Source organism: Gouania willdenowi, chromosome 19 (genome assembly GCF_900634775.1).
Source record: "Gouania willdenowi chromosome 19, fGouWil2.1, whole genome shotgun sequence".
Taxonomy (NCBI): domain Eukaryota; kingdom Metazoa; phylum Chordata; class Actinopteri; order Blenniiformes; family Gobiesocidae; genus Gouania; species Gouania willdenowi.
Window position 1 is genome coordinate 10,260,306 of NC_041062.1, and position 27,640 is coordinate 10,287,945.

Here is a 27,640-nt window from a genome sequence, read left to right on the forward strand (position 1 = left end):
TGCTCCTCTGACAATGTTACACTGAATGATGTTTCCTGCAGTGATTTGTTAAACTACACTATTGTTTCGTTATCTCGAGATAATTATCCCGTTTACAAATTAAGTCGTTATCACGGGGAAAACGGAGGGAAAAAAAACGTATGAAAGCATGGCCCTTTAGGACTTCCGTTAGATCGATAGATAAACTATATGATTTGTTTATAAATAAAATATCACAGTTTAATTTTTTGAGCTCTTAATTTAATGTGCTTGAAACCAGCTAACACTAGGTAACCCAGTGTTGGTCTGATGGTGTGAGGGGGCTGTATTAAAACTCCAAAGCAGCATCTTTTACAGACTCACTGGTCAATTGCAGGTGATCACGTGACTTTAATGTAAACAGAGCTGCTGGTTCATCACGTTCAGCCTCTCGGCTCTTCTAAGGCTGTGGTTCATGGACCAACATGGACACTCTGTCCTACTGACATGTTATTTATTCTCTAGCTCGAACCGCTGCAGATCAAACTCCACTTCCCATGACGCACCAGTGGGTGGATGCGCATGCGCAGAGGGAGGTGGAGAGGAATCGGTCCAGCATCTCCGGAGTGCAGCGGCTCCTCGGCAGCGGGATGATCCGGGTTTGATGATCCAGGGTCGGTGAGGAGCCTCGGGCCGGTGTCGGTGTTTGATCCGGATCAGCTGTAGAAAGGCTGCGCGCGCACCATGAAGAAACAGTTTAACCGGATGAGACAGTTGGCTAACCAAACAGTGGGCAGGTGAGGAAGAGGAGGAGGAAGGTGGTGATGATGATGATGATGATGATGATGGTGGTGATGATGATGATGATGATGATGGTGTTGATGGTGATGGTGATGGTGGTGATGATGATGGTGATGGTGGTGTGTGTGTGTGCGTGCTCTCTCAGCGTCTTGCTAATCATCTCCATCAGGACCAATCACAGAGCAGCCCTGACCTTGGCAGGTGGTTAAACCTGAGCAGGAAGTATGATGACATCACATCCCGTTTCAAAGTGTTTGTTTCCATCCAAACAAATACCTCATATTTATTCAAACAATCAGACTGAACTAATGCGATTATCAAGTGGAGGCGGGACATGATTTAAAATGAGCCAATCAGATGGTAGGTAAAGAAGTTACACTTTTAATAGAAATTAAAGCGTTCTATTTTTGAATAAGATACATTTAAAGTCATTAAACTCTACATCAAATTGAATTAAATTCATGCTTTGAATTTTAATTTAAATAAATTAAATGAAGTCATGAAAGAAATGTATTTCATGAAGTCAAATTCATTTTAATAATTGATCAAATGGAGTCAAACTAAGTCAAATGAAGTGTAAACTAATAAATTGAATGTAATAGTTTAATGTTTAGGACTTATTCATTATTAGAACTTGTTTTCTCCTGTTATTTCAGGAAGTTTTTGTCTCTCAGTGGTTTCTAACATCTCTGCTCTACTTTAGGATGTAGATGTAGGTCAGACTCTCAGTGAAAGACTTAATCCTTGGAGCTGCTGCGTGAACTGAGACTAAATGAAGCTCCATTACTTCTACGTCAGTAGAGAGTCAGTTCTGACTCATCTGTACAGAGTCAGTGCTGACTCGTCTGTACAGAGTCAGTACTGACTCGTCTGTACAGAGTCAGTACAGACTCATCTGTACAGAGTCAGTGCAGACTCGTCTGTACAGAGTCAGTGCTGACTCGTCTGTAGAGAGTCAGTACTGACTCGTCTGTAGGAGGAATGAAGGGAATCGGATAAGATGACGCGCTACATACTAAGCTAACCACGCCGTCACCGGCAGATCAGGACATACTGATCTATTAAAGATGTCAGAAATTGGATTTATATGGGGTCTTGGGGGCATCTGGGGGTTGCTCGGCCATGGGGGGTGGCGGGGTGGCCTGGGGCTCCTGGCCTGGCTGCATCGTTGGGCCCGGGGCGGCGCTTGGGTTTGCAGTAGCGGTTCTTGCACAATACATTGGTAATGGATGCACTGGCATGACTTGGGCTGTGGGATAAAACTCGTACTGGGCTTAACCTTAGACACGTTGATACCAAATACCAGTTTTAAGTATTACCACTCACTCCTTCCCTCTGTCCACAGCCACCACCATTATACCTAAGCTTCACACTTGTCACCAGACTGGCTTGATTACACAACGCAATAACCACAATATGCACAACTATAACTTCTCATCTCACTCTCACTTTAAAATAATCAACTAATCAAAAACAACAACTAATCAAATCAGGGGTCTGCATCCTGCAGCTCTGGGGCCTAATGTGGCTCTTTCACTCTTATGCAATGGCTCCCTATAGCTTTAGAAAACAACGATCAAAACAAATAGTTAATTTTTTTACAGAGGCTAATAATGATTAATGACCAGTAAAATGAAGATATAACAATTTGTTAACCTAAAATAAATCACGTTGTGCAATGACTCAGCACCTTCCAACTTCCTCTCCTGCAACATCTACAGACCATCAACTTGCCATGCACCTGTGACTAACGTTAAGTTTTAAATCCCTGGTAAAATAACTAAACCAACAAAAACACTATTCTGAAAGAAAATAGAGATTATAATAGTGTGGGAACAGATTCATTTAACCGCCAATGTGCCGGTTAAATATGCATGTTTTATGTGTGGCAAGAAATGAGCAATTAACATGTGTTGACCACATGATCATGTGTTATCAAATTCATGTTACTTTTTGTAGCCTTCCAAATAAAAAAAGAATATTCTTTATATAACATTGTGTTCATGTAAACTGACTGAGATGCGTAAGAATTTGTACATGCAAGATACTGTTTGGTTTCTTGATGCCAATTTATTTTATTTTATTTTTAAACTGTTTTTAAGTTTCCATTTACATGATCAATAAAAATCAAGTCAAATTAAATCAAACATTATTCTATATAATTTTAACTGTATAGAATTTAATTAACTGTATTGTCTTCATTGAGAAGTTTTTTTTTCTTTAATCCAGGTGAGATGAGGCAAAATGGCTCCTTGTAGAGTAAAGGTTGCAGACCCCTGACCTAGGTGTAACACTGCCCTCTCTTTTTATATCTTCCCTATAATAAAGTGTTTCTAACCCTTCCTTAGAAAGGGCTGGTGATGGTCACAATTATGCAATGAAATAAATTCATTTATTTAATTGCAATAACAAAACATGCATTGCTGTCTTAAAAAGATGACACTTCTTGTAGTGTTGACCTTTGACAGCATGTGCAGACAAAGAAAAAAAGAAAGTGGATTTATAATCTGTGACTGCAGGTGGGAAACGCCTGTTTGTTCACTTTTAGATCCAGATAAAATTGATGTGATTGGTTTGATCCTGTGAGTAATTCTGTCTCTGATTGGATCAGTTTCTGACTTCATGTCCTTTGAGTTCCTGGAGAATCCATGAGTGTTTGTTCTCATCAGTGTCAGATATGAATCAGACGATCAACCAGTCTGTGCAGCATCTGATTTTTATTCTTCTCATGTTTGTGGTTCCACAAACGATGCTCTGAAGTGAAGGAGCTCAGGAGATGGAACCAAAAATAACTTTGGTGTTAGTGATTCTATTAGGGAAAACACACATATGTCATTGTCTGTGGGAGATGTTAGTGAAGAGAGGAAGAAGAAGTTGAGACTCAGGTACAGTTTAGATTTAGGAAGTGAGGGAGGTACCAGGTAAACCTCTGTCATTGGTCAAATGAAACAGCCTCAGGCTTCAAAATAAAAGTAATCAGATTACACTCAATGACATTACCGGAAATACACATGACCATCAATATGTGCTGCTTCATTTACTGTAACTATGTATTTATTAATCAAACAATATGTTGACGTAGCTTAACTTTTAAAAATAAAAGGAAAGAACAGCTTTTCAACTCACTTCGTCATGTGTACTTCCAGTTCCTTTAAAATAAAATGCCATGTCGTGTCTTACAACCTGTCGTTTCATCCGACAGAGGTTTTGCTGAGTCATGATACCTCCCTCCCTCTAAGACCTGATGTCGTCCAAACCGTTCTGGGGAGCAGATGAGATCCTCCACAAGATCCATTTCATGAAAACAAGCTAACGTTAGCGACAATAAAATAGGAGAGAAGTGAATGACAGCAGAGCAGGAACACCTGAGTGGAAACAAGAGCACGTCCAACACATACTGACAGAAATCAGTCATCAACAAAATAAGAGCTCTGAGGTAACGGAGTGTTACCTTTCATGTTTCAGAGGGGGCTCAACCTGCTGCTCAGTTAAACTTTAATGGGAAGCTCAGGTATCCACTGGGAGGCGCGGGTCAGGAGGAGAACAGGTCACACACGCTTTATATCCTCATCAAAGCTTGGAGAATGTCATTTTCCACACAGAATCAAGTGGAAGTTGCAGTTAAGCATTGAAATACTCCCACAGGTTTGTTGTGGAACAACATCTTTAATAATTTTCCCCTAAAATAGTTTAAATTCAATTAAACTGTATTTATATAACACTAATTGCAACAAATTACAACAAAAGTAATCTAAAAGTTTCAGAGACAGAAATAACAGGATGACAGACGTCACGTCCTGAAACAGAAACAGCTGAATAACACAGGATGAAACATCTCACTGCGTTTCTGCATCACAGAGAACTATAAAATAATGAGAATATTTGACTCCATCAGATGTATTCTAACACCCTGTAGTGACGCGTGATGAAGGCGAGACGATGGAATATAAAAAAGGCAGTGGCTATTCGTACAGTTGCCGTATCAATATACCGACATTCTATCCGTATGCAGCGCCCCTCATTGGCCACTTTAGGTCACGTGACTAAGACTAAACCTAACCCCTAACCTTAAAAACTGGAGAGTTATAAGTTATAACCCTATATCGCAACAATTTTTAGGGTTAGAGTTAGGGTTAGGTTCTAACTTATATGTTATTACCCTAACCTAACCTAACCCTAAGACGTACGTGTACTTTGGTAAACGTACCAATAGCACTGGGGGTTGCCAATACGGCGACCATACAAATAGACACTTTCTATAGAAAAAGAAAAGCTGAGCAGCTGATTGGTCGCTGTGTATTCTGCTCACTGAGCCGCTCTGTTAATCTCAGAAGTTTTGTTTTTGTTGCTCCATCAATGGTGGAAGGCTTTGGGCCGCGGGGCGGTGGAGGCTCTCACTGCAGCTCCTTTGTTCAGTTTAGTTTTCTTTGGGACGGTTTGGACCGGGACACAAACGTGGAGGAGTGAGCAGAATTCTGATTGGTTGGTTTCAGTTAGGAAACAATTACAAAGCCTATTAGACTCTCTAATCAAACTTACGGTCTGTGGGCTGACCATCTGGAAACTCCATTTTGGCCGATGGAGTGACTTGCATTGGACTCTTTAAAGTTGTTTTAATTTTAATTTTATTTCTATTGTATTAAATGTGTATGTTTAGATCAGTGATAAACAAATGCTGACACTGGGAATTAAAAATTGTTCTTTTCCTCCTCATTTGTTCCTCTGAGAGTAACTGATGAGAAGTGCTTTTCCTGCCCTGCAGACTCAGTGGAGGTGGACGTGTTTAACACTTTTTAAATGCAGCTGACATTATGAAACATGTTTAAAAAGATTTTTAAAGAACGTTCAGCTGCTGTTCTGTAATCCTCCCACGAGCTGCTTGTTGTTGTTCTTACTCTCCGTTATTTATTTATTTTTGTTCTTCCTCTCCTTTATTAATTAATTGATTAATTTATGTTGTTCTTCTCTGACCTGGAAACAGACGCAAAGCGTCCGTGTGACTGTGTGATAATAATAAATACAGTATATTCATCTGTTCATGGGAGGTCCAACACTCAACCACACCTTCCATCCCTCCTCTTCCTCCTCTTCCTCCTCTTCCTCCTGGGGATGGACTGCAGTCGGTTATTTGGTGTTTTCTGTCGTGTGATGTGGAAGAGGAAGCTGAAGGTGAGCAGGAGCTCAGCTCTGTAAGTCTGAGTCCTGCTGCTTAAACACACACACACACACGGGTGTTGCATAGATTTTAAGGTTGGAGGTTCTTAGCTTATGGGTCAGGACCCCTACTAAAAGGTTTCCTTTTTGTAGGTCATCACTTTTGACTGATTTTTTGAATGAATGAAGTTGTTGAAGGATCTGAATTCTTTTATCAAACTTTCTTCCAACAGTAACTTGTGATGATGTGACGAGCTCAATTTCCTCTTATGATTCTAATTTTACTCACTAAGGTTTTGTTGTGCAAATATTATTTTTCATTGATGAAAATGATTTCTCTTGTATTGTTTCATGTTCTCTCATTTAATTCAACTTATTTTTGCTTTGTCATAAAAAGGTGGCAATTAAGGAAATCAAGCTTTGCTTTTATTTTGAAAGGGTTTAATCTTCACTGCAAGGTGCTGTGTGTGTGTGTGTATATTTGCTTTTCTGAACACTAGGAAGTGCAACTTGGTGTTTTTTCTGTTGACCTGCAGATGTGATGTTTTGAAATGTCTTTTAATTTGGACCTATTTTATTTATTATCGTATTGTGATGATGTGAATGGATGAATCACTGATTCATATTGATGTGAATGATGAATCACTGATTCATATTGATGCGAATGGATGAATCACTGATTCATATTGATGTGAATGGATGAATCACTGATTCATACTGATGTGAATGGATGAATCACTGATTCATATTGATGCAAATGGATGAATCACTGATTCATACTGATGTGAATGGATGAATCACTGATTCATATTGATGCAAATGGATGAATCACTGATTCATACTGATGTGAATGAATGAATCACTGATTCATATTGATGCAAATGGATGAATCACTGATTCATACTGATGCAAATGGATGAATCACTGATTCATATTGATGTGTATGATGAATCACTGATTCATACTGATGTGAATGGATGAATCACTAATTCATACTAATGTGAATGATGTGTGTCAGCGTTCCTGCTCACTGTGTCACTGTGTTTCTCGTGCAGAGCTGAGAAGACAGAGGTCCTCAGTGATGACCTGCTGCAGGTGAGCAGAGAGAGGTGGACTCTGTTTCCCATGATACACACACACACACACACACACACACACACACACACACACACACACACCTGTGTGTTTTTCAGGTGGAGAAGCGTCTGGAGCTGGTGAAGCAGGTTTCCCACAGCACACACAAGAAGCTGATTGCGTGTCTACAGAGTCAGCAAAATGTGGAGGTGGACAGGAAGTCAGTGAGGTCACCTTCGGTAAGACACGCCCACAACTACCTGTGTCGTACAGGAGATTCTCAGGAAGTTTTGTGTTTAGTTTGTAAACAAGTTCAAAGTCATTCTGTTCTTTAAAGCAGGGCTTCTCAACCTTGAAACTAGGAATATTTTCTGATCAATTTTAACCAACCTTTGCTTATTTTCACCCTATTTCTGCAACTACACCAAACTCGCCATATTTTTCATTCATCACTTTTTCTTTCCATATTATTACTCTCATTTCTGCTACTTCTCCATCCCATTGAATGCCTTTTCTGCATATTTTTTCCACTTTCAAGACATTTTTTGCACTTATAAACCCTTTATACCACTTTTCCACCTAATGTCACACGTTGACCCATAATTGTATCTTTTAACCTCTTTTCACTATATTTCATGATTGTTTTTTGACAATTAACCACATTCACCATTTGTCATGCCCATTATTTGCCATTTTAAACTAATTGTTCCAATATTGACACCTTGAACCCTTATTATCACTTTTTTTTTGTCAATTTCTGTCCACTCTAATTTGCAACTTTTAATCAATTTCTGTGGTTGTTAAAATCCCATTTCACCACCTTTTCCACGATTTTTGGTCACTGTGAACCAATTTTATTTCTGCTTAAAACAAGGATTTCCATCTTTAAGATGACTATATACTATGGCCTAAATAATAGTATAATAACTTCCTGGATAACAGTGGGTATTATTTAGAGGAATAAATAAATGTGGTTATCACAGATTCATAGAACAATGGACCATTAGGGTGGGCCTCAAAGAACTCGCCCCTTTATTCCCCCTTATGGATGGCCCTGTCTCCACATGACTGTTCTTCAATGTTCATGTCTGTGTCCAACCACCTTCAGCTACAGTTGGGTTCCCGCTCGCTGGAACCTTTATTTTGGGGGTCCTGTCCCCAAGGTTGAGAACGCTCTGTTTTAAAAGATGTCAGAAGTCCCGTAGGGTCTGAGTTCTGAGTCCCCCCCCCCCATCTCTCTGTGGTCATTTCTCTCAGAAAAAGCTGCCTCTAGCGTCTCTAGCTCAGTGCCTGGTGGAGGGTTCTGTGGTTCTGGGAGACGAGTCGCTGCTGGGGTGAGTTCACAGAGCGCTAACGGGCTCAAACGTTAACCCAACAGGCTTTGAACCCACAACCTAAATCAAACCATAGAATCCAGATGTATAGCAGCAGAGTGGTTTTTTTCTTTTCTGGTGTTTACAGGAAGATGCTGAAGCTGAGCGGAGAGACGCAGGAGAAACTGGCTCAGGAGCTTCTTCTGTTAGAGCTCAGCATGGAGAGAGATGTGATTGAACCACTGTACGAGCTCTCAGAGGTACACACACACACACACACACACACACACACACACACACAGACTAAAAAAAAATATATATATATATATATAAACTGTATATACAGCTTTGTATACTGTATTTACAACTGTGTATATATTATCTATTACTGTATACGCATCTGTATATATAACTATCTATAACTGTATATATAACTATATCTAATAAGATATGATAAAGTTATCCTAACATAAGCTGGGATGTTTTGAGACGACACAGAGGAAGGTTTGTGTAGAATAACAGGTGTTAACTGTCACAGCTTTACTCACAGATGGCTGCAGGAGTTGTTGTTGTTGGAGGAGGCGGAGCTTACCTGCTGGGAATGAGTGTTTGAATGATAGATGCTTCTCACTCAGAGTGAAAAGCCGTCTGCGTTATTTCACAGGTGGAGATTCCAAACATCCAGAAACAAAGGAAACATTTAGCTAAGCTGGTGCTGGACATGGATTCTGCTCGTACACGGTGAGTCGCACACACAGCCTTTGTTCCACTAATGTGTGCACACAGAAACCTCATCTCTCTGTGAAAGCTCCGCCTCCTCAGCTTCTCATTCCAAAAGTTCAGGGATACCTCAGAGTGGACACAGCCGTAGGAAATCACACCTGATTATAATAAACATTCAGCTAATCAATAAGCTGATCAAAAACATCACCGTTACATTTCTAGATCACCAGTTTATATTGCCAGCAGGGGGCAGTGTAGGCAAATCCTGATGTTTCATGTGGACGTAGAATTATTATTATTATGTCACATTTAGCATTTGTGGCTATCATTAGCAGGGTTCTCACCAGGAATTTTTCACAGCATAGGGGGCGTGGTGCTTGAGCGAGCGGCGCCAGCATGGAAAATTTTGAAATGTATAACTCTTTGAGGGCCAAAATGAGTGAAGTAAAGCTAAAGTTGTTTTTAGAACTTTGTTACTGCCTTACTTTTAGGGGTGTGCCATCTATTTTTCTGCTGTTAGTGATGCCTCTGATTGGACACGTGCCCAGCAGCCACGCCCTGGCCACTCCACATGTTTGTGAGCTTAACATGTAGCCACCAGTCCACATCTTTGAGTTAGCTTAGCGTGTAGCAACCAGTCTACATGTTTGTAAGCTTAGCATGTAGCCACCACCAGTCCACATGTTTGTAAGCTTAGCATGTAGCCACCACCAGTCCACATGTTTGTAAGCTTAGCATGTAGCCACCAGTCCACATGTTTGAGTTAGCTTAGCATGTAGCAACCAGTCTACATTTTTGGTTAACTTAGCATGTAGTGAACAGTCCACATCTTTGCTAGCTTAGCACATAGTCACCAGTCTACATATTTGTTAGCTTAGCACGTAGCAGTGCTGGCTGTGCATGGTCAAAGGGTAAAGGGGTGGATCATTGTGAGCCTCCTCCTCCTCTTGTTCTCCCTTTGACCCCTGATCTCCGATCAGATCAGATGATTCACTGGATTTAATTAGATCACCAAGAATCCTCCCTGGCTTCTTCTCTCAGTAGTGGGACATATGTGCCTCCACATCCTGGTGTTTGACCTCAAACCTCTGACCTCTGCTCACAGGTACTACACCTCCACCAAGTCCTCTCCTCTGTCCAGCAACCCAAGTGGCACCAAGGTTGACCATCACAGGGAGGAGATGGAGGAGGCCGCCAACCGCATGGAGATCTGTAGAGTCCGTCAATCCTCAGTTTGTCCACGTCATGACACACACACACAGTGTTGCCAACTTTGTGACTTTCTTGCTACATCTGGCAACTTTTCAGATCTTCTTGGCGACTGTTTTTGTCAAAAGCTACTTGCTACAAATCTAGCTACTTTTCGCAGTGTTATTTGAGACTTTTCTGATGTTTTTCAGAGTCTGACGTGACGTGTCTGTCTCACGCAGCACTCCCAGCTGCAGTCAGAGCAGAGGAGACCCTGACCCACACCACTCCGCGTCCAGAACTGCTCTCTGTGAAGTGTCTTGCAATAAAAAATGTTATGAATTGGCGCTATACAAATAAAGATCGATTGATTAGTGACGTTCTTTTGAGACGTAATGGCCTCTTTCAATGGCAAAATAAAGGAATCATTTGTAGTTCTAAACATACAGTATTTACGGTGTTTAGTAATTTTTCGTCTCTCCCACCAGGTTATTCTTCTGCAGCGTCAATTACAATTACACGCAAATGGCCAATTATGCAAATTAGGCGATGGCGTTATTTAGCGACTGCTAGTGCCTTTTGGGACAGCCGATAGCTACTTTCCTTAGTGAGGAGTTGGCAACACTACACACACGCACACACACACACACACACACACTGTTTGTTTGTTTGTTCTAATGACTGAGGTAAAAGATGATAAAGGTGCAACTTATGGCTCGTCATCCTAAAGTCACTAATTTAATTTAAAAAAAAAAAAAAACACTTTATGGATAAAAACAGTCACAAACACATCTGATTATTATAAACATTCAGCAAATCAATAATCTCATCAAAAACACAATTGTTGCATTTCTCAACAAACGTTACATTTCTAAACAGTAAACAGTCTGTCTGTCTCCACAGGACCAGCTCTCAGCAGATATGTACAGTTTCATGGCCAAAGAGATCGAGTATGCGAGCTACTTCCAGACGGTGAGCATTAGCATTAGCTTCAGATTGTCACACAGGCTGTGTTGTAAATGTCCCACTAACGTACTACACACTACACACTCAATAAGTATATACTGTCTACTATATACTATTAGTATGATTAGGATGATGAGCGTTCTCACTGAAGTATACTTCCAAGTTTCCCAAGATGCATTTGGAACCTACAAGGACAAAAGCCTGAATCACACTGAGGCTAAATATCTCTGTTGATTCTGCACCTTTGAAAGATCTGAAAACATTTGAAGTGAGAAAGTGACCAAGTAGAATATCAACATGTGCTCATCTGATCCATAAAACTCACATAGACACATTTCACACATTTTCAGAGACCCTCTATTGTGCTACTGACTAAACTTTCTAACGTCAAAATAAGAGCCCTATTTACAAAAGAGTTAAAAAAAAAATCTCTGTATGTATGTGTGTGTCAGATGATAGAAGAACAGGCAGAGTATCACAGGAAGTGTTTGGAGCTGCTGCAGAACGTCCTGCCTCACGTCAAAGCTCATCAGGGTGAGAGTGTGTGCGTGCGCGTCTTTGCAACATAATGTGTGTAAGGGCGATTGTTGAAAGACTTTTTTCCCCTGATATGAACCCCTATCAATAATCTGTGTGTGTGTGTGTGTGTGTGTGTGTAGAGAGCTGGGTGGAGAAGCCGTGCTATGGTAAACCATTAGAGGAACATTTATCACTCAGTGGGAGAGAAATTGCTTTTCCTATCGAGGCCTGTGTCACCGTGCTGCTGGAGTGTGGCATTAAGGAGGAGGTACCTGAACGCATCACACACAGACACCTGAACGCACCACACAAACACACACCTAATGATGTTCTGGTTTTTCTGTGACTCTGACCTGTTCTCCTTCTGGTTCTGGTTCCAGGGTTTGTTCAGAATCGCTCCGTCTGCCTCTAAACTGAAGAAGCTGAAAGCGTCGTTGGATTGTGGTGTTCTGGATGTTCAAGAGTTCTCTGTGGATCCTCACGCCATTGCGGGTCAGTTCCATCAACCAATCCTCTGACACTCAGAGCACTTCCTGTCTATCTTCCTGTCCGAGGACATCTTGTCTTCCATGTCTTTGGTTGAACGTATTCCTCCGTCGTTCTGTTCCAGGTGCTCTGAAGTCGTACTTGAGGGAACTCCCTGAGCCTCTAATGACCTTTGAACTCTACGCGGACTGGATCCAGGCATCTAAGTGTGTGTCGTCTCTGAGATGATCCACTTCTCTCTTCTCCTCCACACCAATTCAATACAAAAAACTTTATTTGTCCCCGGGGGGCAACTCAGGCTCAACTCTTCTGTTTGTCTGCAGCATTCAGGACCAGGAGAAGAAGCTCCAGGCTTTGCTAGACGCCTGCCACAAGCTCCCATCAGCCAACAACACCAACTTCAGGTCAGTTTGATGTGTTGTTAGCACGACGTCCTCAGAGAAAAGCTAACGGCCTGACTACCTGTGAGAGCTCGTACTCTCAGAACCAAAGTGACAGTGTGGGTGTGTTCTCCTCAGATATCTCATCAAGTTTCTCTCCAAACTCACCGAACACCAGGACGTGAACAAGATGACACCAGGAAACATCGCCATCGTCCTCGGACCAAACCTGCTTTGGTCTCACAGTGAGGGGTGGGACACACACACACACACACACATACATACAGTACATGCCAAAAACATATTTGTATATAAAGGCAAAGTTGAAACTGATGAACTTATTATACCTATGCATTTTTATTTGGGTTAACTTTTATACTGATTATTTTTTTTATTCTGACAGACTTTTACTTATACCTTATGTTTTTTTTTATAATTGTGCCTATTTGGCTTGAATCTTTGAAGTGTACTGATGTTGGGAGGGGCATGTGCAATTTTGTTGTACTTTGTTCAAAGACAATAAAATGATTCTATTCTATTCTAAACCAAAAATCATGAAAATATCAGTAACACAAATAACACAATAACACAAAGAGCAGATCAATAATATAAAGGATCTTCTGATATTTGACACTAAGAGGGTTTCTAAAGGATATAAAAGTCTTTACAGGTCAAACTCAGACAAAGATGATTGTGGTTTATTACTATTCCTCTACAGATTAAATACTAACCATATCCTCATTGTCGTTGCAGGAACATCACTGAGATGATGACCACCGTCTCCCTGCAGATAGTGGGAATAATCGAGCCCATCATCCAGCACGCTGACTGGTTCTTTCCTGGAGGTGAGGATTAAAAACCCTGAGACTCATGGTTCAGTTTCATCACTTACTCCTCCTCGTCTCAGATATCGAGTTCAATGTGACGGGGAACTACGGCAGTCCCGTCCACTCCAACCACAATGCCAACTTCAGCTCCATGCCGTCCCCGGACATGGATCAGATGGAGAGGAAGCCCAACGACCAAAGCCGCCGCCCACTGAGCGTCGCCACAGACAACATGATGCTGGAGTTCTATAAGAAGGATGGGTGGGTTCACCTCAAGGTTTTGGGCAACTTTCAGATCAGAAGATGTAACAACAGTTTTTGGGTGTTACAGTTTCTTACAGCATCAGTTTCCCAGCATGCTTTGCTCCTCACAGTGTTTGTCTCTGTCCTAACAACGCAGCATTAGGAAAATACAAAGGTACGGTAAAGACCTCTCTAACCTAACGCCATTGTCCCATCAGTCATCTGTCAATTAATGGTTACAATTTTAATGCTTGCCAAAATAAAAGTATGCCCCTATGCTATGCTATCAGGTTGATTTATTGGTTAAAATAGTCATTATCGGCCCATACGTTTTTGGACAGATACATATTGTGCATCCCTACTACAAACATTTGTAATGATCTCTGTCACCTCACCTGTTCTTTTCATTTCACTCTTGCCTTCATCTGATTGGTTGTCTGTCCTGGGGGCGAGGCCACATGTCTGAGAGGGAAAAAAGCCACGCAAATGGAAGATGATGTCACAACGTTGTTGAGTGTCAGATCCTGACTCCAACATGCCCCGCCCCTCTTATCTGATTGGCTGTGGCTCTCTGTCCAAACGCAGCGTGGGCGTTAAGGTGATGGACACTTCCTGGGTGTCGCACCGGGGCTCGTCGTCCTCGCGTAAATCTTCCTCCACGCCACCCAACGTGCCCCCTCTGACTCCACCCCTCGACGCCCTAATCCCTGAGCACCCGGGGGAGTGGCATATCTCCCCCTCCCCCACCCCTCCCCCCACTGGCAGCGACCGAGCCAGGTAAGAATGTTCGTGGCTGAGCAGTGTCCCCTGAGCCCCCACCCCCACCACCCGCTGATCTTGCTTCTGCATCCACCCCATAAGTTTAGATACATTAGGCCAGGATAAGACCAACGCATCCAACGATGGTCTAAACATCCAACAATGCAGCTCTGCTGGGGAAGGTTGGGATAAGTTGGCTTCATTGACGCATGATGCTGCATGAAATACTTTTATTTTAACATCTAAAGCATGTCGGTTCAATGCTGCCAACCTTACAGTGGATGAGGTGACAGACTTTTGGCTTGTTTATGAACACCTTTGATTACTTTAGCTTCTTCTTTGTCCTCCTTTTCCTTTCCCTTTCCTTTTTTGGATCAATAATAACGTTCCCGTCCATCCTCCTGGTATCTCTGGATCACTTCTTCAAACTCTGATATTTCTATCATTACAGCTCAGACGAAGCTTCAAACTGGTCAGACTCCTGTTGTAACTACCCCTCCCCCGAGGAGGAGAGGCCGCCGCCCCCTTACCCATCCTCCTCCTCTTCCTCCTCTTCTTGCTCCTCCTACTCCATCCCTCACCACCACTTCCACTCCAGAGCTTCTCCGATTATGCGTCCCTTTGCTCCGAGTCCCGAGTCGGTTTCCTCTGGTCCGTCCCCTCCACCCCGCCGCTCAGAGTACAGCCCGCCCCCCCGTTCCCTGAGCCCCTACTCCCAGCTGCTTGACCCCACCCCCAAATTCCCCTACCTGCCCGACGCTCCACATGTGGACTCAAACGGCTCCTCCCTTTACATCAAACCCCCACTCGTTCTCCCCCGCCATGACCTTTTTCCCAAACCCTCCAACGCCCCCCTGTCTGCCCCCCCACCATGGGCAGCCTGTGGCTGTGGCCGGGAGCGAGAAAACAAGCTGAAGAGGTAACGACTGAGTCCTAAACATGAAGCCCGTGTTTTCAACACACACACACACACACACACACACACACACACTGAGATAAGGAGATGCCCCGATAGAGAACCACCATCCACCGCCCCCAAACTGAATGTCAACTACATTGTCCTAATGAAACTGCTCATTTCCAAACTCTTAATCACAATCATCTTAATATCTTTTATTTCTGTTTTGATGCCAATTTTTGGTAAAGTTGAGTAATATGTGAACAAGTGTGACAGTGTTACCAAAGACTAATCGGATCCAAACCAGAAGTAGAATTTTTATCCACTTCGTTCATCACCAGAATAATTCTTTGCACATTATCTGATCTGTTACTGGCCCCTTTCTTTTTGTAAAGTTCATAAAAATCATAATTTTAAAGCTGCAGTTTGTAGAATCTGTGAATCTTGAATGGAAACAACGCCATCGTGTCCCCTACTTGTTTCAAACCCACTGGCACCCTGCACGCTGTCGCGGCTGTCTGCTTTGAGTCTGTGCAGACCCCTGTGGAGTCCATTCTGCCCGACAATGTTTGGGCCTTTAGACTGTCGCTTCTCCGCGTTGTTCTTTGTCTTTTTGTCTTGTAAGTCTTTGTGCCTTACGCTGTGATGGATACTTTTCCTGCCAGAACGTCCACCATTGCACCTTCACTGCCGATAGGACATGAACGCAAGCTTAAATCCTTAGCTAAGAGAAGGAGCAGAGGTCCAGGGTCCTCAGAACACTTTGGATTACAATATGATCAAAGGTTAAGATGCAATTGGACCAGATGACGCCAAAAACAACCACACATACTGCAGCTTTAAGGTGATTCTCAGAATAATCAGAAATAGCCAGAGACAACATGGAGCGTAATATTTTGAAACTGTGTGGACTCTGTTGTTCTAGCTGTGAAGCATCTGAACAGTTCTGAGACCTGGAGTAAAGAGAAAAAGTATTTTTTCTTTCCAAAAGGATTGTAAATATCTGATCCACTTCAGCTACTATAGTTCCTTAAATCACCCGTGATGAGTCGCTTGAACATAGTCGTACTTTTTGCTTGTTTCATCTGTTCATCTACCCTAGTGACATGACATAGGGAGAAACTCATCACTGATTGGTTGTCGTGACACAGCGTCATTAGAAGTCTCTTGAAATGTTCAACTTTTAGCAACTTCCAATGATTCAGGTCACGCGATTGAGTCGCTGGAAGTGCATGAGTCGTGTCACTTGAAGGACGTCGCTTGACGTTGCATCACTTACATTGATTTAGAATGAAATCTATTTGCCAGTGTACCTGAGTTGCGTTCGGTGTGAACGCACCTTTAGTGTAACTCAATATAATGTGGGGACCGGATAATGATTAAATGCTTTACCAACAGGAGCTTTGACCCTCAGCTGATACATTTCCATCAAGCTTTGCATGATGAAACACGTCCTATCAAGGTGTTTTTTTTTATCAGAGATGAAGAGCTCCCTTATTTCTCCTCAGCACTCTGAAGAACAAGGAGCTTTCACCTGTGATTGGTCAGAAAGGACTGCAGGGAACAGGGACGTGTTGTGGACAGTTGGCTCTCTCTGAGCACAGCCCACACAGTCTACGGAGAGGTACGTATGTCACAATCAGCTGGTTGTTGGTGCTAATTCCTCTAGTTTCTGTGGGTCTGAGGTCTTGTACAGTATATGTGTCTGTACTCCCAGTCTCTCAGTGTGTGTGTGTTTGTGTGTGTGTTGAGTAGTTTCCCTCCCGCTCAGTCTTCTCTAACACTCTCTGTTCCTTGATGATCTGTGTTTTTTTTGGTATTCTGTTCTCCTGACGCTTCATGATCTTTTTCTGTCTACAGCCAAGAAGCTGGCCCCGATCCCCCCCAAGGGTCCATACTGTCCAACAGGAGCCATGTCTGACCAGTCGACCGGTCAGCCATCCCCAGTCAGCCTCTCACCGACCCCTCCCAGCACGCCGTCCTCGTACGGGTTCAGCTACCCTCAGGGCTACGCCACCATCGGCTCCCCAGGCCAGGCCCTGGCCTCCACGCCCTCCCTCTCCTCCCCACCCTCGCTGGCCGGCACGCTCCCCAAGGGCCGGACCATTCCCAAGCCGCCTCGGCAGAGACCCAACTTACCCCCCCCACAGCCCCCCTCCACGCCTGGGACCAGCCCTCAGCCTCTGGATTCTTCGCTGGGTCTGCTGGATGGTCTGTCTGCAGGGGAAAGCATGTCCACAGGTAATGAGATCCACTAAAATCTGCTCCACGATTCACTTCTGGGTCCCAAACCATCATATGATGACATCTGCTCTTTCACCAAGTGGGAGAGTATGGAATCAGAACAGTATCATAATGAATGAACTCTTGCAGGGTTTTTCACGAATGCAGTTTTATTTCAAATTCATAAATGCACACAATCTGTTTCGCAAATATATATTTTATGCAAACGTAATATAAATTCTGAAATGCACATGTTCTACTTCACAAATATTATTTTGAGGCACACTTGTAATATAAATCCACAGATAAGGAGAATTGCTGAATGTGCATTTACAAACTGCTTCTATACTGTGAAACCTCTGCGCATTTGTGAGAGAAATGTGTGTGGTGAATTTTGAGACTGCCCTGACGTCGCGGGTCAATGAACGTCACCATTGGCTGATGAAACTGATTGACAGATTCATCAGCCAATCATATGGCTTCTTACATTTTCTCCACACTTTTGTTTGAACACTGCGTATGCACACACATATCAGTAGCTCTGCAATTGGTCTAAAAGTGTGGTGTGCGATATTTGAGTAAATTCAGGTGTTCCCATTATGATTTTTTATTGAAGATTTTGAACATTTCCAGGAGTAATGGAAACGCAGTTTTATATTAGTGAATGTGAGATCTGACGTTTTGTACAGCAGTGAATGATCTTTAAAGTCGAGGAGTCTGTTGGCCATACACTGATATTGTACGTCAAACTCTTTACAAACCTAAAGCTCGTTCATGGCATTTCAGTGATAAGTTGGAGATACTTCTCACGCTGCTGTCCTCCTCCACTAATGCCGCTTTGTTTACTGACCGATGTCTCTCTTTTTGTACCGATGTTCCTGAACGTCTCCGGTAAGTTCTAACCATGTTCTCCTCTGTTTCTTTTCTCTGACGCTGTTTATGACGGACTTTCAGCCGTTTGAAGCCAGAGGTTCAGTGTGATTCTGAATGTGAGACTGTTAGGGTAAGAAGGAGCTGTAATATCAGCCCCCCATATCCATCCCCCCCCACATTATTTAGGGAACCTGGTTTGCTCCACAAGTCTCGAGTTCCCTCCTTTTTTACTCTGCACGCTCCGACCCGACTCCATCTACCCAAGCACCTCACCAAACTATGCAGAAAACAATCATGAAAACAAGGGTGCTCCGATCAAAGCTTTTATGAGCGATTACTGATCACATGAAACATTAAAAATCTAGTTAGTCATGGAGCAGGATGAGAACATATAATTACTCTACTGATTTATTTTTGTTTTTGTATTACAAAAATGAAAGCTTTTCAAAATAAAATGAAATTTAAAGAGTCCAACACAGTAAGCTACAATAAATGAGATCTGCAGAAGAAGAAGAAGAAGCTCAGATTCAATATAAAAAGCCAAAGGCCGGCTTGAATTTATTCAACTTGAAAGACTTTGAGCTCATTCCATGTCATTTCAATAAAATTTCAGGACATGATACGCACTTTGGTCTAAAACAAAAAATCTGAAGTTTTTCCGAATTTATTCAAAAGTCACACAGTAAATGTTTAGTTTGTCCTGTTGAATACTTTTTGAGATATGGCCAATTTAGTGATGGGGGTGTGTCCTTATTTTTCTTTCATTTTCAGCTTCCAATATCTCAGGAACTACACCACATAGGAAAGTGAACTTTGGTGTAGTAACACAGCTCTACCTACTTCCTCAGAATATACAAAAATATCTGCTATACATCATATCTGGTGGACATGCCAGCTCCTCAAAATAGTAAACAAGTGAGTGCGTGTTTGGGTATGAAACATGTTTGGGCCCTCATTAAACAACTTAGCATATGCCTCAGCTCCCTGTAATTTGATCAGCTTTGAGCTATGTACATAGAATGTTCACATCACTATTGATTAGTCACATATATGCATTGGTCCTTGGGTGACAAGCTCTGGAAATATGAAAAAAATACCTTTTTTTAATTTTTTTTTCACTATTTTTATTGGCCCATAACTGCATGTGGGAATGTAAGAAAAAATCGGATCTGTTTTAATTTATAGTATAAAGGTTACTCTTTCTTGGGATATAAAACATTTTTTCTATATGCGACTTCTTCATTTTGTTTTTGGACCCCAACTTTGTGTTTTTTTAAACATTTTAAATCTTTTACATGAGGCCATTGTAGCTTGGCTCTGTGTCTTAAAATCATTTATTGTTCATTAGTTTTATATTCTGAGAGAGTAATTGGAGCTGTATTACTATACCAAATTTCAGTTTCCTATGTGGTGTGGTTCCCGAGATATTGGAAGCTGAAAATGGATGAAAAATAACAACGTGTGAAAATCAACACATTCCCCCCCTCACTAAACTGTCCATATCTCACAAAGTATTCATCCGATCAATTAAAGATTTACAGTGTGACTAAAGCATAATCACAGAACAATTGGTAAAAAATTAAAAAAAATGTTGAGATCAAAGTGACATTTGTTGAAATGACATGGAATGACTAAAGGAGGCTAAAATAATGTGTAAAGTCAATCTGCCCTTAGTTTTCATAGCATCTAAAAAACCATTAGTGACAGTGGTACCTTTGTATCTGTATCTGACTTTGGACAAAGACAACATTGATCATTGGAAACAATGTCTTCAGCTGCCGTAACGTTAGTGACGCTAATTTAAGCTGAAACTCACCATTAAACGTGTTTCTTTGTTAAGATACATCCTAAAACTGTACTGAGCAGACAAATTGTCATTGTAACTCACATGATTGGCTTTCGTAAAAGCTCTGATCGATCCTTGTTCACTGAGACCAACCGATCATGATGGTATCGATGGATCGGAACATTCCTAATGGAAATGTTTCTTTCTCTAACCAACACCCCCCCCCCCCCCCCCTCTCTCCAGATTCATTCTGCAGTTTGGACATTCCCGTCATCAACATGGATCTGGATGGCATTTTTGACCTGACCCACATTGCGCCCTTCAGGAATTCTCTGGTGATGCTCGGTTCAAACAGCAGAGTGGAGCCGGAGGAGGAGACAGAAAGCACCGTGCTATGACACTCGTTTGACCTCTGACCGCTTCATCCTCTCGCCTGTCGATCAACCATCAACCAAAATGCCAGAGGATCATTTCACGTATCAAACTGCCTTTGACTCCACACCAGAAGAAAGAGATCCGATAGAACGCGTTCATCCTGGTTTTAGATTCTGTTTTGGAGTGGTTCTTCACCCTGAACACGAGCTGTGTACTATGGCGCCGCACGCTGTAACACATGGGTTGGGAAAGTGTGTGCGTAAGTATTTTTGTGGTAAACCAGACTTTGCAAAGGTGTTGTTGAACTTTTGAAAGAAGAAAAAGAGGAAAGCGTGTTGTTGATGTTTAGTAAAATGCCCCAAAGAGATTTTTTTTTAAAGTTTTGATTTCAACACACAAAAAAAGTCAATATTACTTTATTTAAAAGCATTAATTCTAGTTTGTTTTTTGTTTTAAAAAAAAAAAAAAAAAGCTTTTTGTGGCTAAAATCTAAATATTTCAGGTCAAAGCCTAGTGATGAATTGTCCCTTGATGTCGTCGTTAATAATTCTGTTTATGGTAATGAATGCATAGCTGAACATGAGAAAAATGTGTGTGTGTCAGATTAGTCGTGAAATCGCGAGAAAAGTAACTGGAGCTGTTGTTATATGGTCAGATATCAGATGTAGGCGTGGCTTGTGCTATTGTCCCATTCCTGGGCCAATCGGCATGCTGGGTGTGTGCACGCTGAATGAACGACGTGACCTGACGCACACTGTTTTTTTTTCGTATTGTGACCTGCCACCGGTTCTAATGAACCGATACACTAAACAGATCAAGTTTTTGTTCCTCTGATGACAACAAATCTTTGATTTGATGAACACAATAATTCCCATAGATTAATTCCTGCTTTTAGCTCTACCAGGTGTTCCGATACGCTGTAGAATGACTGCCCCCTGTAGGATGGACAGAGAACTGCACATAATGGGACGCTCCTTCAAGTTTGACTTTTTTTTTCTTTCCTCTAAATGTGAACTTTGTCAGTACGATTCCTGTCAGTCTCTGGATACGTACGGCATATCTCTCCATGTCCCTTCAGCGGAACCTTCCATGGTCTTTATTCCAGAGCTGCTACTGCTTGAAACTGAACATAAGGTTTTGTTGACATTGATCCACATTTTTCATGATTTATTATTTAGCTTCTGAGTCCCAGGACTGTGTAAATACTGCGTGGTGTGTACATAGTGCTGGTGTAAATACAGGGAAAAGAGATGTTCTATACATGAATATAATGATAGATATATGAAAACACTCTATTGAGGAAATATGTTGAATATTTTAGTGAACTAACATGAATATAATGTTGTTGATTCTTGCACAACAAACGCCTCTTCAAAATAAGATCAACCTTCCCATGTTGCACGTGTGTGTGGTGTTTTCTCACAGACCGATGACAAATGAAGGCGAGCCCAACGCTGAAAGGAGAAAAAAGATCAAAATTCAGTCATTGAACATTTGTGTGATTAAACACAAACTAAACTCTGACAAAGTGATAAATATGTGTCTGAAAGCTCAGTCGTTTGTTAAAATTAGGTGGTTGGACCAACGTTTGTTAATGATGAGCTTGCGTTGTGCACATCAGGCTGGGCCGTGAACGACACACGGCTCCATGTGACATCACTCCCCCAGAACACACTTAAAATATCAGAAAAATATTCATTCAGAGACTCAAACAAACACATTTTTGAATTCTCATTTATTTTCTCTGTGAACTGGTTGACTAATTAAGACACAAATACACATGAAATTTATGCAAATATAAAGATTATAAAATGACAAGGAGAGGTACAGTATATGGATCAAATGGACTAATATAATCATTTATTAATCAATGTTTTCCTTACATTTTGGCTCATCACATAAAGACATTTTTTTATTGGAACCTATTAATTACACTTTTTTTTTTAACAAATTTACACTTTTTAACCAAAAAAACATACATTTCCCTCCAATTTTAATGTGAAAAAAGAAAAGTAGTCTAAAAGTTATTTTCAAATGAAATGAAAAGGGTGAATAAATTGCATTCTGTGAACAAAAAACCTGTTGATAAAGTTGTACCAGTTGGAAATGCCGCACAGACACTTTTATTAATTGTCTTTCATAAGGGACAGCACGCGTGAGTGAAATCTTGGTATATCTTAAATCTGGATGTGTCGCCCAGCCTGATGTGATCCCATCAAACACCAAACAGCTTTTGTGCTTTTAAAAGTCATGATAAACAGTTATGTTGTTCTTTAGAAGCGACCGCTCTGTCAGGTCACTGTTGGTTTATTTCTGTAGGCGCGTACGCACTGAGGTCATCAAACTCTGATTATTGAACATTAAGAACAGTCTAGAAACTCGATGTCACCGTTTCTACAGGAAGTAACACCAAGGCCTTTTTTCTACTCCATGCTGAGCAGAAATGTACTGGTGATGGTGTGTGTGTGAGTGTGTGTGTGTGTGTCTTTGTCCCTGTGTAAAAATCAGCTGCATGCTAACGACGCCTACGACAACACGTGAAACATAAATCAATGTGCTTGTATTTATTTTTTATAAGTGAACAGATCTAAGAAGTGAAGTAAAGTCTATCTTTAACTGGACTCCAGTGTCTGTTCTGTGATGGTCGCCATGGAAACCAAAGGGTCTAAACTGAGGCTACAGAATTTGGATGTCTGATTGGTCCAACTCATTTCAGTTTGATTTGAGCACTCCAGTCAGTTCTTAAGTTGTGATAATGAGATAAAAAGCTTCCTGTTCATAGTGTTTCTCACCAAACTCCACTGAGATGTTCAGAGGATCCTGGTACAGATGGAGGTGCTGCTGAGCGCTGAGGAGATCCTCATGTTCTACAAGCTTCTCTAGAGTACTCTGAGGAACGATCAGCTCTGGATCCTGAGGGTTAGGGTCATATGTTAGCACATGTTAGCGCGTGCACACGCACACACACACACACACACACACACACACCTCCATGTGAGCGCTGAGCTTCTGCAGCGCTGACAGCAGCTCAAACTCCTCTTCCTCCTGACCTTTGACCTCTGCTCCAGCATCTAACACCTGTAGTCAGATAATACACACTGATTCAAACAGGTTATCAGCCATCAATCCATCCATCATTCATACATCCATCTATCATCCATCCATCATCCATCCATGCATGTACTGAATATGATCAAAAACGAGGATCAAACTTTATCTAGAACAAGAGATATTTTAATCTTCTTACTCTCTCCTAGTTTCTTGTGATTCCTGATGTCTATGTTCTAATTAACACCACTCATGGATGGATGGATGGATGCTGTATTTCATGTTGTTGGGGGGTCTATAGTCCAAAAGTCAAGTGGAACGGCTCACCTTGTAGCTCCACTGCTGGAAAAGCCTTCTTGGAAGATCATGTGTGAGTGAAACCACTTTGACCTTCATCAGAGAGCTGAAGGACAAAGAACATTCAAGAACATGTCATTCGTGTTCCTTATGGACTAAAGAGAACCAGGATCAGTTTACCTGTGGCTCTGCATGTCTTTAAGAACACACGTTAGGATGTCACGGCTTGACTAAACACAGAGACGCATCATCATCATCACCATCACCATCACCATCCTCAGTCTGAACCAAAACTGATTGGTCTCCTACCTCCACCACAGTGAGCAGGTATCTCTGGTAAACCATCATCAGACCTGTTAGTGGATCCCACACATGGTCTCTGATCAACTGGAGGTTCAGTCTCTCATAGTGACCTACGACCATCAGAAGTTTTATTGCAATTATTACAGAGAACATGGAAGTAACTGCAGTTCCTAATGTGTCCACTGGGGTCGCAGTGTTTCAGTACCAAACCACAGGGCATAATGACCCTCAAACACCCCTAAAACACCTCCTAAACCAGTGGTTTCCCACCCATATTTGGATTGTGACCCAACTTTTATATCAAGAATTTCTGGTGACCCCAAAGACATTTTTTTCTAGAATTAGTTTTTGATCATGTATGTTATGATGTACTGTATGTGGCTCAATGACGTGATGAGCTCAAAACTGTCCAACTGCATTTATTATAGTTTAAAAAAATTTGAAAATGCATAATGATACCAAATATGTAGTAATATATGAGCACACTATATAGAATACAGTTGTGTGTTGTTTTCATTTGAAAAAGAATAATAATTTTTTTAAATAAAATAAATGTATTTCTACTCAGTAATTCTTTTTTTCTTTTTTGTATTTTTAATCAATAACGCAGCATTTCAGAATACCCCATTTAAACTCCAGACGGCCCCACATGGGGTCCTGACCCCAAGGTTGAAAAACCCTGTCCTAAACTAGTGGATTTCCTGTGTTGTTTAATTCAGTTCTGAAGCAGAGCTAGAACTCATTCCATGGCTTCACCTGCGAGGGTGGCGCCGTCAACGTCACCATGAGAGAGCCTAGCAACCACGACAAGTCGCTGCAACACCAGCTTCTGTTGAGACGAAATGCACACGTACACGTCAGAGCCATAGACTGTAAAAGTCAGAGCGGGTCAACAACTCACCAGCACAGAGCAAATTCGTCTGGGACTCAAACCATCATCTTATAGCATCAGTGTAATGACCCAGTGAAAACAGGTCAGCGACCGACCTTTGGCCCCTGACCCACAGGTTGAGGAGCTCAGATTTCTTATGGAAAATGTGTCACATAATTCTACTGATTTATGACCATCAATGTCTATTTTGCTCATAAATATTGATGTTTTTACATATATTGTGATTTTGATAACAATGAATGCTCTAAATTCATGTTTTTTTCAATCTTGTATGATCACTAAATAATTTAAAAACCTACATCCCTACACTGTACTTCACCCTCAGTTATCAATCAAATATCCAATCTTTAAATAAAGTTCTATGATGTGATTTTCCAAGTTAGGTCTGCACTCTTCTATAGCAACGTATCAATTATTATTATTATTATTATTATTGTTATTATTAATAACAATAATAATAATAATAATAATAATAATAATAATAATAATAATAATAATAATAATAATAATAATAATAATGGATTACAACTCGTTAAATGCTGAGTTACCTCTCTTCTGTGTCCGTAAAACACGTCAAAAACGGACTGTCTGTCCTCGCGCTGTGTCGGTGTCTCCGTGTTGCTCATCGCTCTCTTTCCGTTGCCATGGCTACGACGTACGTAGTGACGGCCGGGCCACTACGTTTCACGTTGACGTACGGTAACGTGATCCGCTACGTCAGTGTTTTCTCCGTGAGAGAGCATTTCTTTACTGTAATGTTTTACGTTAATATCCCAACCTTTCTTTTAACACATTAGTTGGTAAGTTAGTTAGCTATCTAGCTAGCTGGCTAGTTAGTTAGTTAACTAGCTAGCTTGCTAGTTAGTTAGTTAGCTAGCTAGGTAGTTAGTTTACTAGCTAGCTAGCTAGGTAGTTAGTTTACTAGCTAGCTCGCTAGTTGGTTAGTTTTTTAGTTAGTTAGTTAAGGTTGTCAAAATCCATGCCACGAGTTCAAACTGTATAAATTAACAGAATAAAGAAACAAGCAAAACATACAGATGGAAAATAAACTAATAATAATAAAATAAAATGAATTATTCATGCATGGGCTTTTAAAGGGGATAATTCAATGGAACAGTAGAAAGCAGATTTAGAGGGGCTATGATTTTTCTGTCAATGTAAATTTTTCAAACATGTTCAACACGTTTTTTGCTTTGTTTATTGATTAATATTATAAATTATTTTAAGAGATTTAAAATATTGGAAAAAAATTGAATCGTGAAAGGCACTGAAATTAGGTTTGATTTTGCTTTGTGTGTAAAAGAAAATATCCACGTATAATAATAATGTCTTATTCACCTTGTTGTTGTTGTAGTTTGTTTTTATTTTGTAATGTTACACAAGCACAACACTAAAGGTTATTCAAATGTTGTTTATATAGTCGTGTTATATTTTACCACGCATATAGCAGCTGTTTATTAAAGATGTTTATTTTGTAAAATAATAATAATTCATAAATGAAACCATCAGTATAAAATATGAAGTGTTCTATAACATCATATATTTATATCTTATACATCACTGCTTTAAATGCCATTTTTCTAATATAAAACCAAAGTGTTGGGATATGATGTAAATAAAACTACAGCCATCACATTTCTCTCTTTAATCAACAAGTTTAATTTCAGTATAATCACCTGCTGGTAAAGATTTAAAGAAAAGTCTCGTATGATCGCAGTTCTCAGAATATCAACAAATTCTGGATTTTCTGAGGTCAATTGACTCCATATATGTGATGTCTTGCAGGTCTGTCTTATGGTTATTTATTGTGATGGATGTGATCACTACCTGTTTGCTGGCTGATGTGTGCAGTTAGTTGCTTCTCCTTTTCCATGTTCACTTTGAAGCTAATGATTAAAAAGATCCTGAAAACTTTATTAACAGTCTTTTCTGATCCATTCTCATATCAGTCTCTCTCATCGCTTTCTTTGTCTCATCACATCATATACTTACTGTTTGATCAATCTGAACTGGGTATTCTTCTCATTGTTCATGCCTTACTGCATTTTCAACCCAGTTTAAGTGTTCTCATTAAATTTACACTAGTTTTAGAGTCTTATGATAGCCATATCTCAGAAAAAAAATATTCTAAATTTTTATGGATTACTAAAGCTATATCTTAAAAAAAAAGGCTATTTTGTTATTGAATTTTTATCCTCTGCGATAATCTTACTTAAAATGACAACTTTTTTATTTTACACAAATTATTGCTTTACTATAGTCTGACAGTAAGACTATAGTAAAACATATAATTGTCCTCCCTACACACAATTTTTTTTTTTTTTTGACAAATTTATGCCTTACAATAGTCTTTCCTAAAAATAAAAGACAAATTTATGCTTTACTACAGTCTAACCTCGAAAAAAAAGACAAATACTGTATATGCGTTACTATAGTCGTACCTCAAAAAAAAAAAAAACCCCAAAAAACAAAATTACATAAAAAAAAAAAAAAGTCAAATTTAGGCTTTACGAACGTCTTACTTCAAAAAAAAAAAAGAATAACAAATTTGTGC

At 40.7% G+C, this 27,640-nt stretch overlaps 2 protein-coding genes across 11 annotated transcripts; one reads left to right on the top strand and one right to left on the bottom strand.

Annotated features, from left to right (window-relative positions):
* LOC114481426 (rho GTPase-activating protein 44-like) lies at positions 1–23,162 on the top strand. 10 transcript variants are annotated; one of them, XM_028476254.1, is made up of 23 exons: positions 2–755; positions 6,969–7,008; positions 7,107–7,226; positions 8,245–8,321; positions 8,449–8,560; positions 8,965–9,041; positions 10,129–10,255; positions 11,115–11,183; positions 11,630–11,711; positions 11,837–11,964; positions 12,077–12,188; positions 12,307–12,388; positions 12,506–12,586; positions 12,701–12,814; positions 13,316–13,407; positions 13,470–13,650; positions 13,790–13,807; positions 14,218–14,409; positions 14,843–15,310; positions 16,798–16,913; positions 17,150–17,530; positions 18,467–18,515; positions 20,415–20,550. In XM_028476254.1, the coding sequence occupies exons 1-22, from the start codon at positions 703–705 to the stop codon at positions 18,472–18,474; spliced, it is 2,730 nt and encodes a 909-aa protein (XP_028332055.1). In that variant the 5' UTR covers positions 2–702; the 3' UTR covers positions 18,475–18,515; positions 20,415–20,550. The 10 variants fall into 10 exon arrangements, with proteins under 10 accessions (XP_028332050.1, XP_028332052.1, XP_028332053.1 ...); XM_028476249.1 differs by lacking the exon at positions 18,467–18,515 and having other exon boundaries at positions 1–755; positions 20,415–23,162; XM_028476251.1 differs by lacking the exon at positions 18,467–18,515 and having other exon boundaries at positions 1–755; positions 10,129–10,240; positions 20,415–20,569.
* Positions 21,031–25,751, bottom strand: tex47 (testis expressed 47). The gene is made up of 8 exons (XM_028476259.1): positions 25,635–25,751; positions 24,951–25,023; positions 24,201–24,304; positions 24,072–24,121; positions 23,922–23,997; positions 23,535–23,624; positions 23,339–23,459; positions 21,031–22,000 (listed from the first exon to the last, which is right to left on the bottom strand). Exons 1-8 carry the CDS (start codon positions 25,710–25,712, stop codon positions 21,966–21,968), a joined length of 627 nt encoding a protein of 208 aa, XP_028332060.1. The 5' UTR covers positions 25,713–25,751; the 3' UTR covers positions 21,031–21,965.
* Between the last annotated feature and the right edge of the window lie 1,889 nt (positions 25,752–27,640).

Coding starts and splice junctions, on each gene's coding strand:
- LOC114481426 (XM_028476249.1), top strand. CDS start 703: ATGAAGAAACAGTTTAACCGGATGAGACAGTTGGCTAACCAAACAGTG. Junction 12,389..12,505: donor GACTGGATCCAGGCATCTAA/GTGTGTGTCGTC, acceptor GTTTGTCTGCAG/CATTCAGGACCAGGAGAAGA. Junction 17,531..20,414: donor AGGGGAAAGCATGTCCACAG/GTAATGAGATCC, acceptor CCCTCTCTCCAG/ATTCATTCTGCAGTTTGGAC.
- tex47 (XM_028476259.1), bottom strand. CDS start 25,712: ATGAGCAACACGGAGACACCGACACAGCGCGAGGACAGACAGTCCGTT. Junction 24,305..24,950: donor TGACGGCGCCACCCTCGCAG/GTGAAGCCATGG, acceptor TGATGGTCGTAG/GTCACTATGAGAGACTGAAC. Junction 23,998..24,071: donor AAAGACATGCAGAGCCACAG/GTAAACTGATCC, acceptor TTTGTCCTTCAG/CTCTCTGATGAAGGTCAAAG.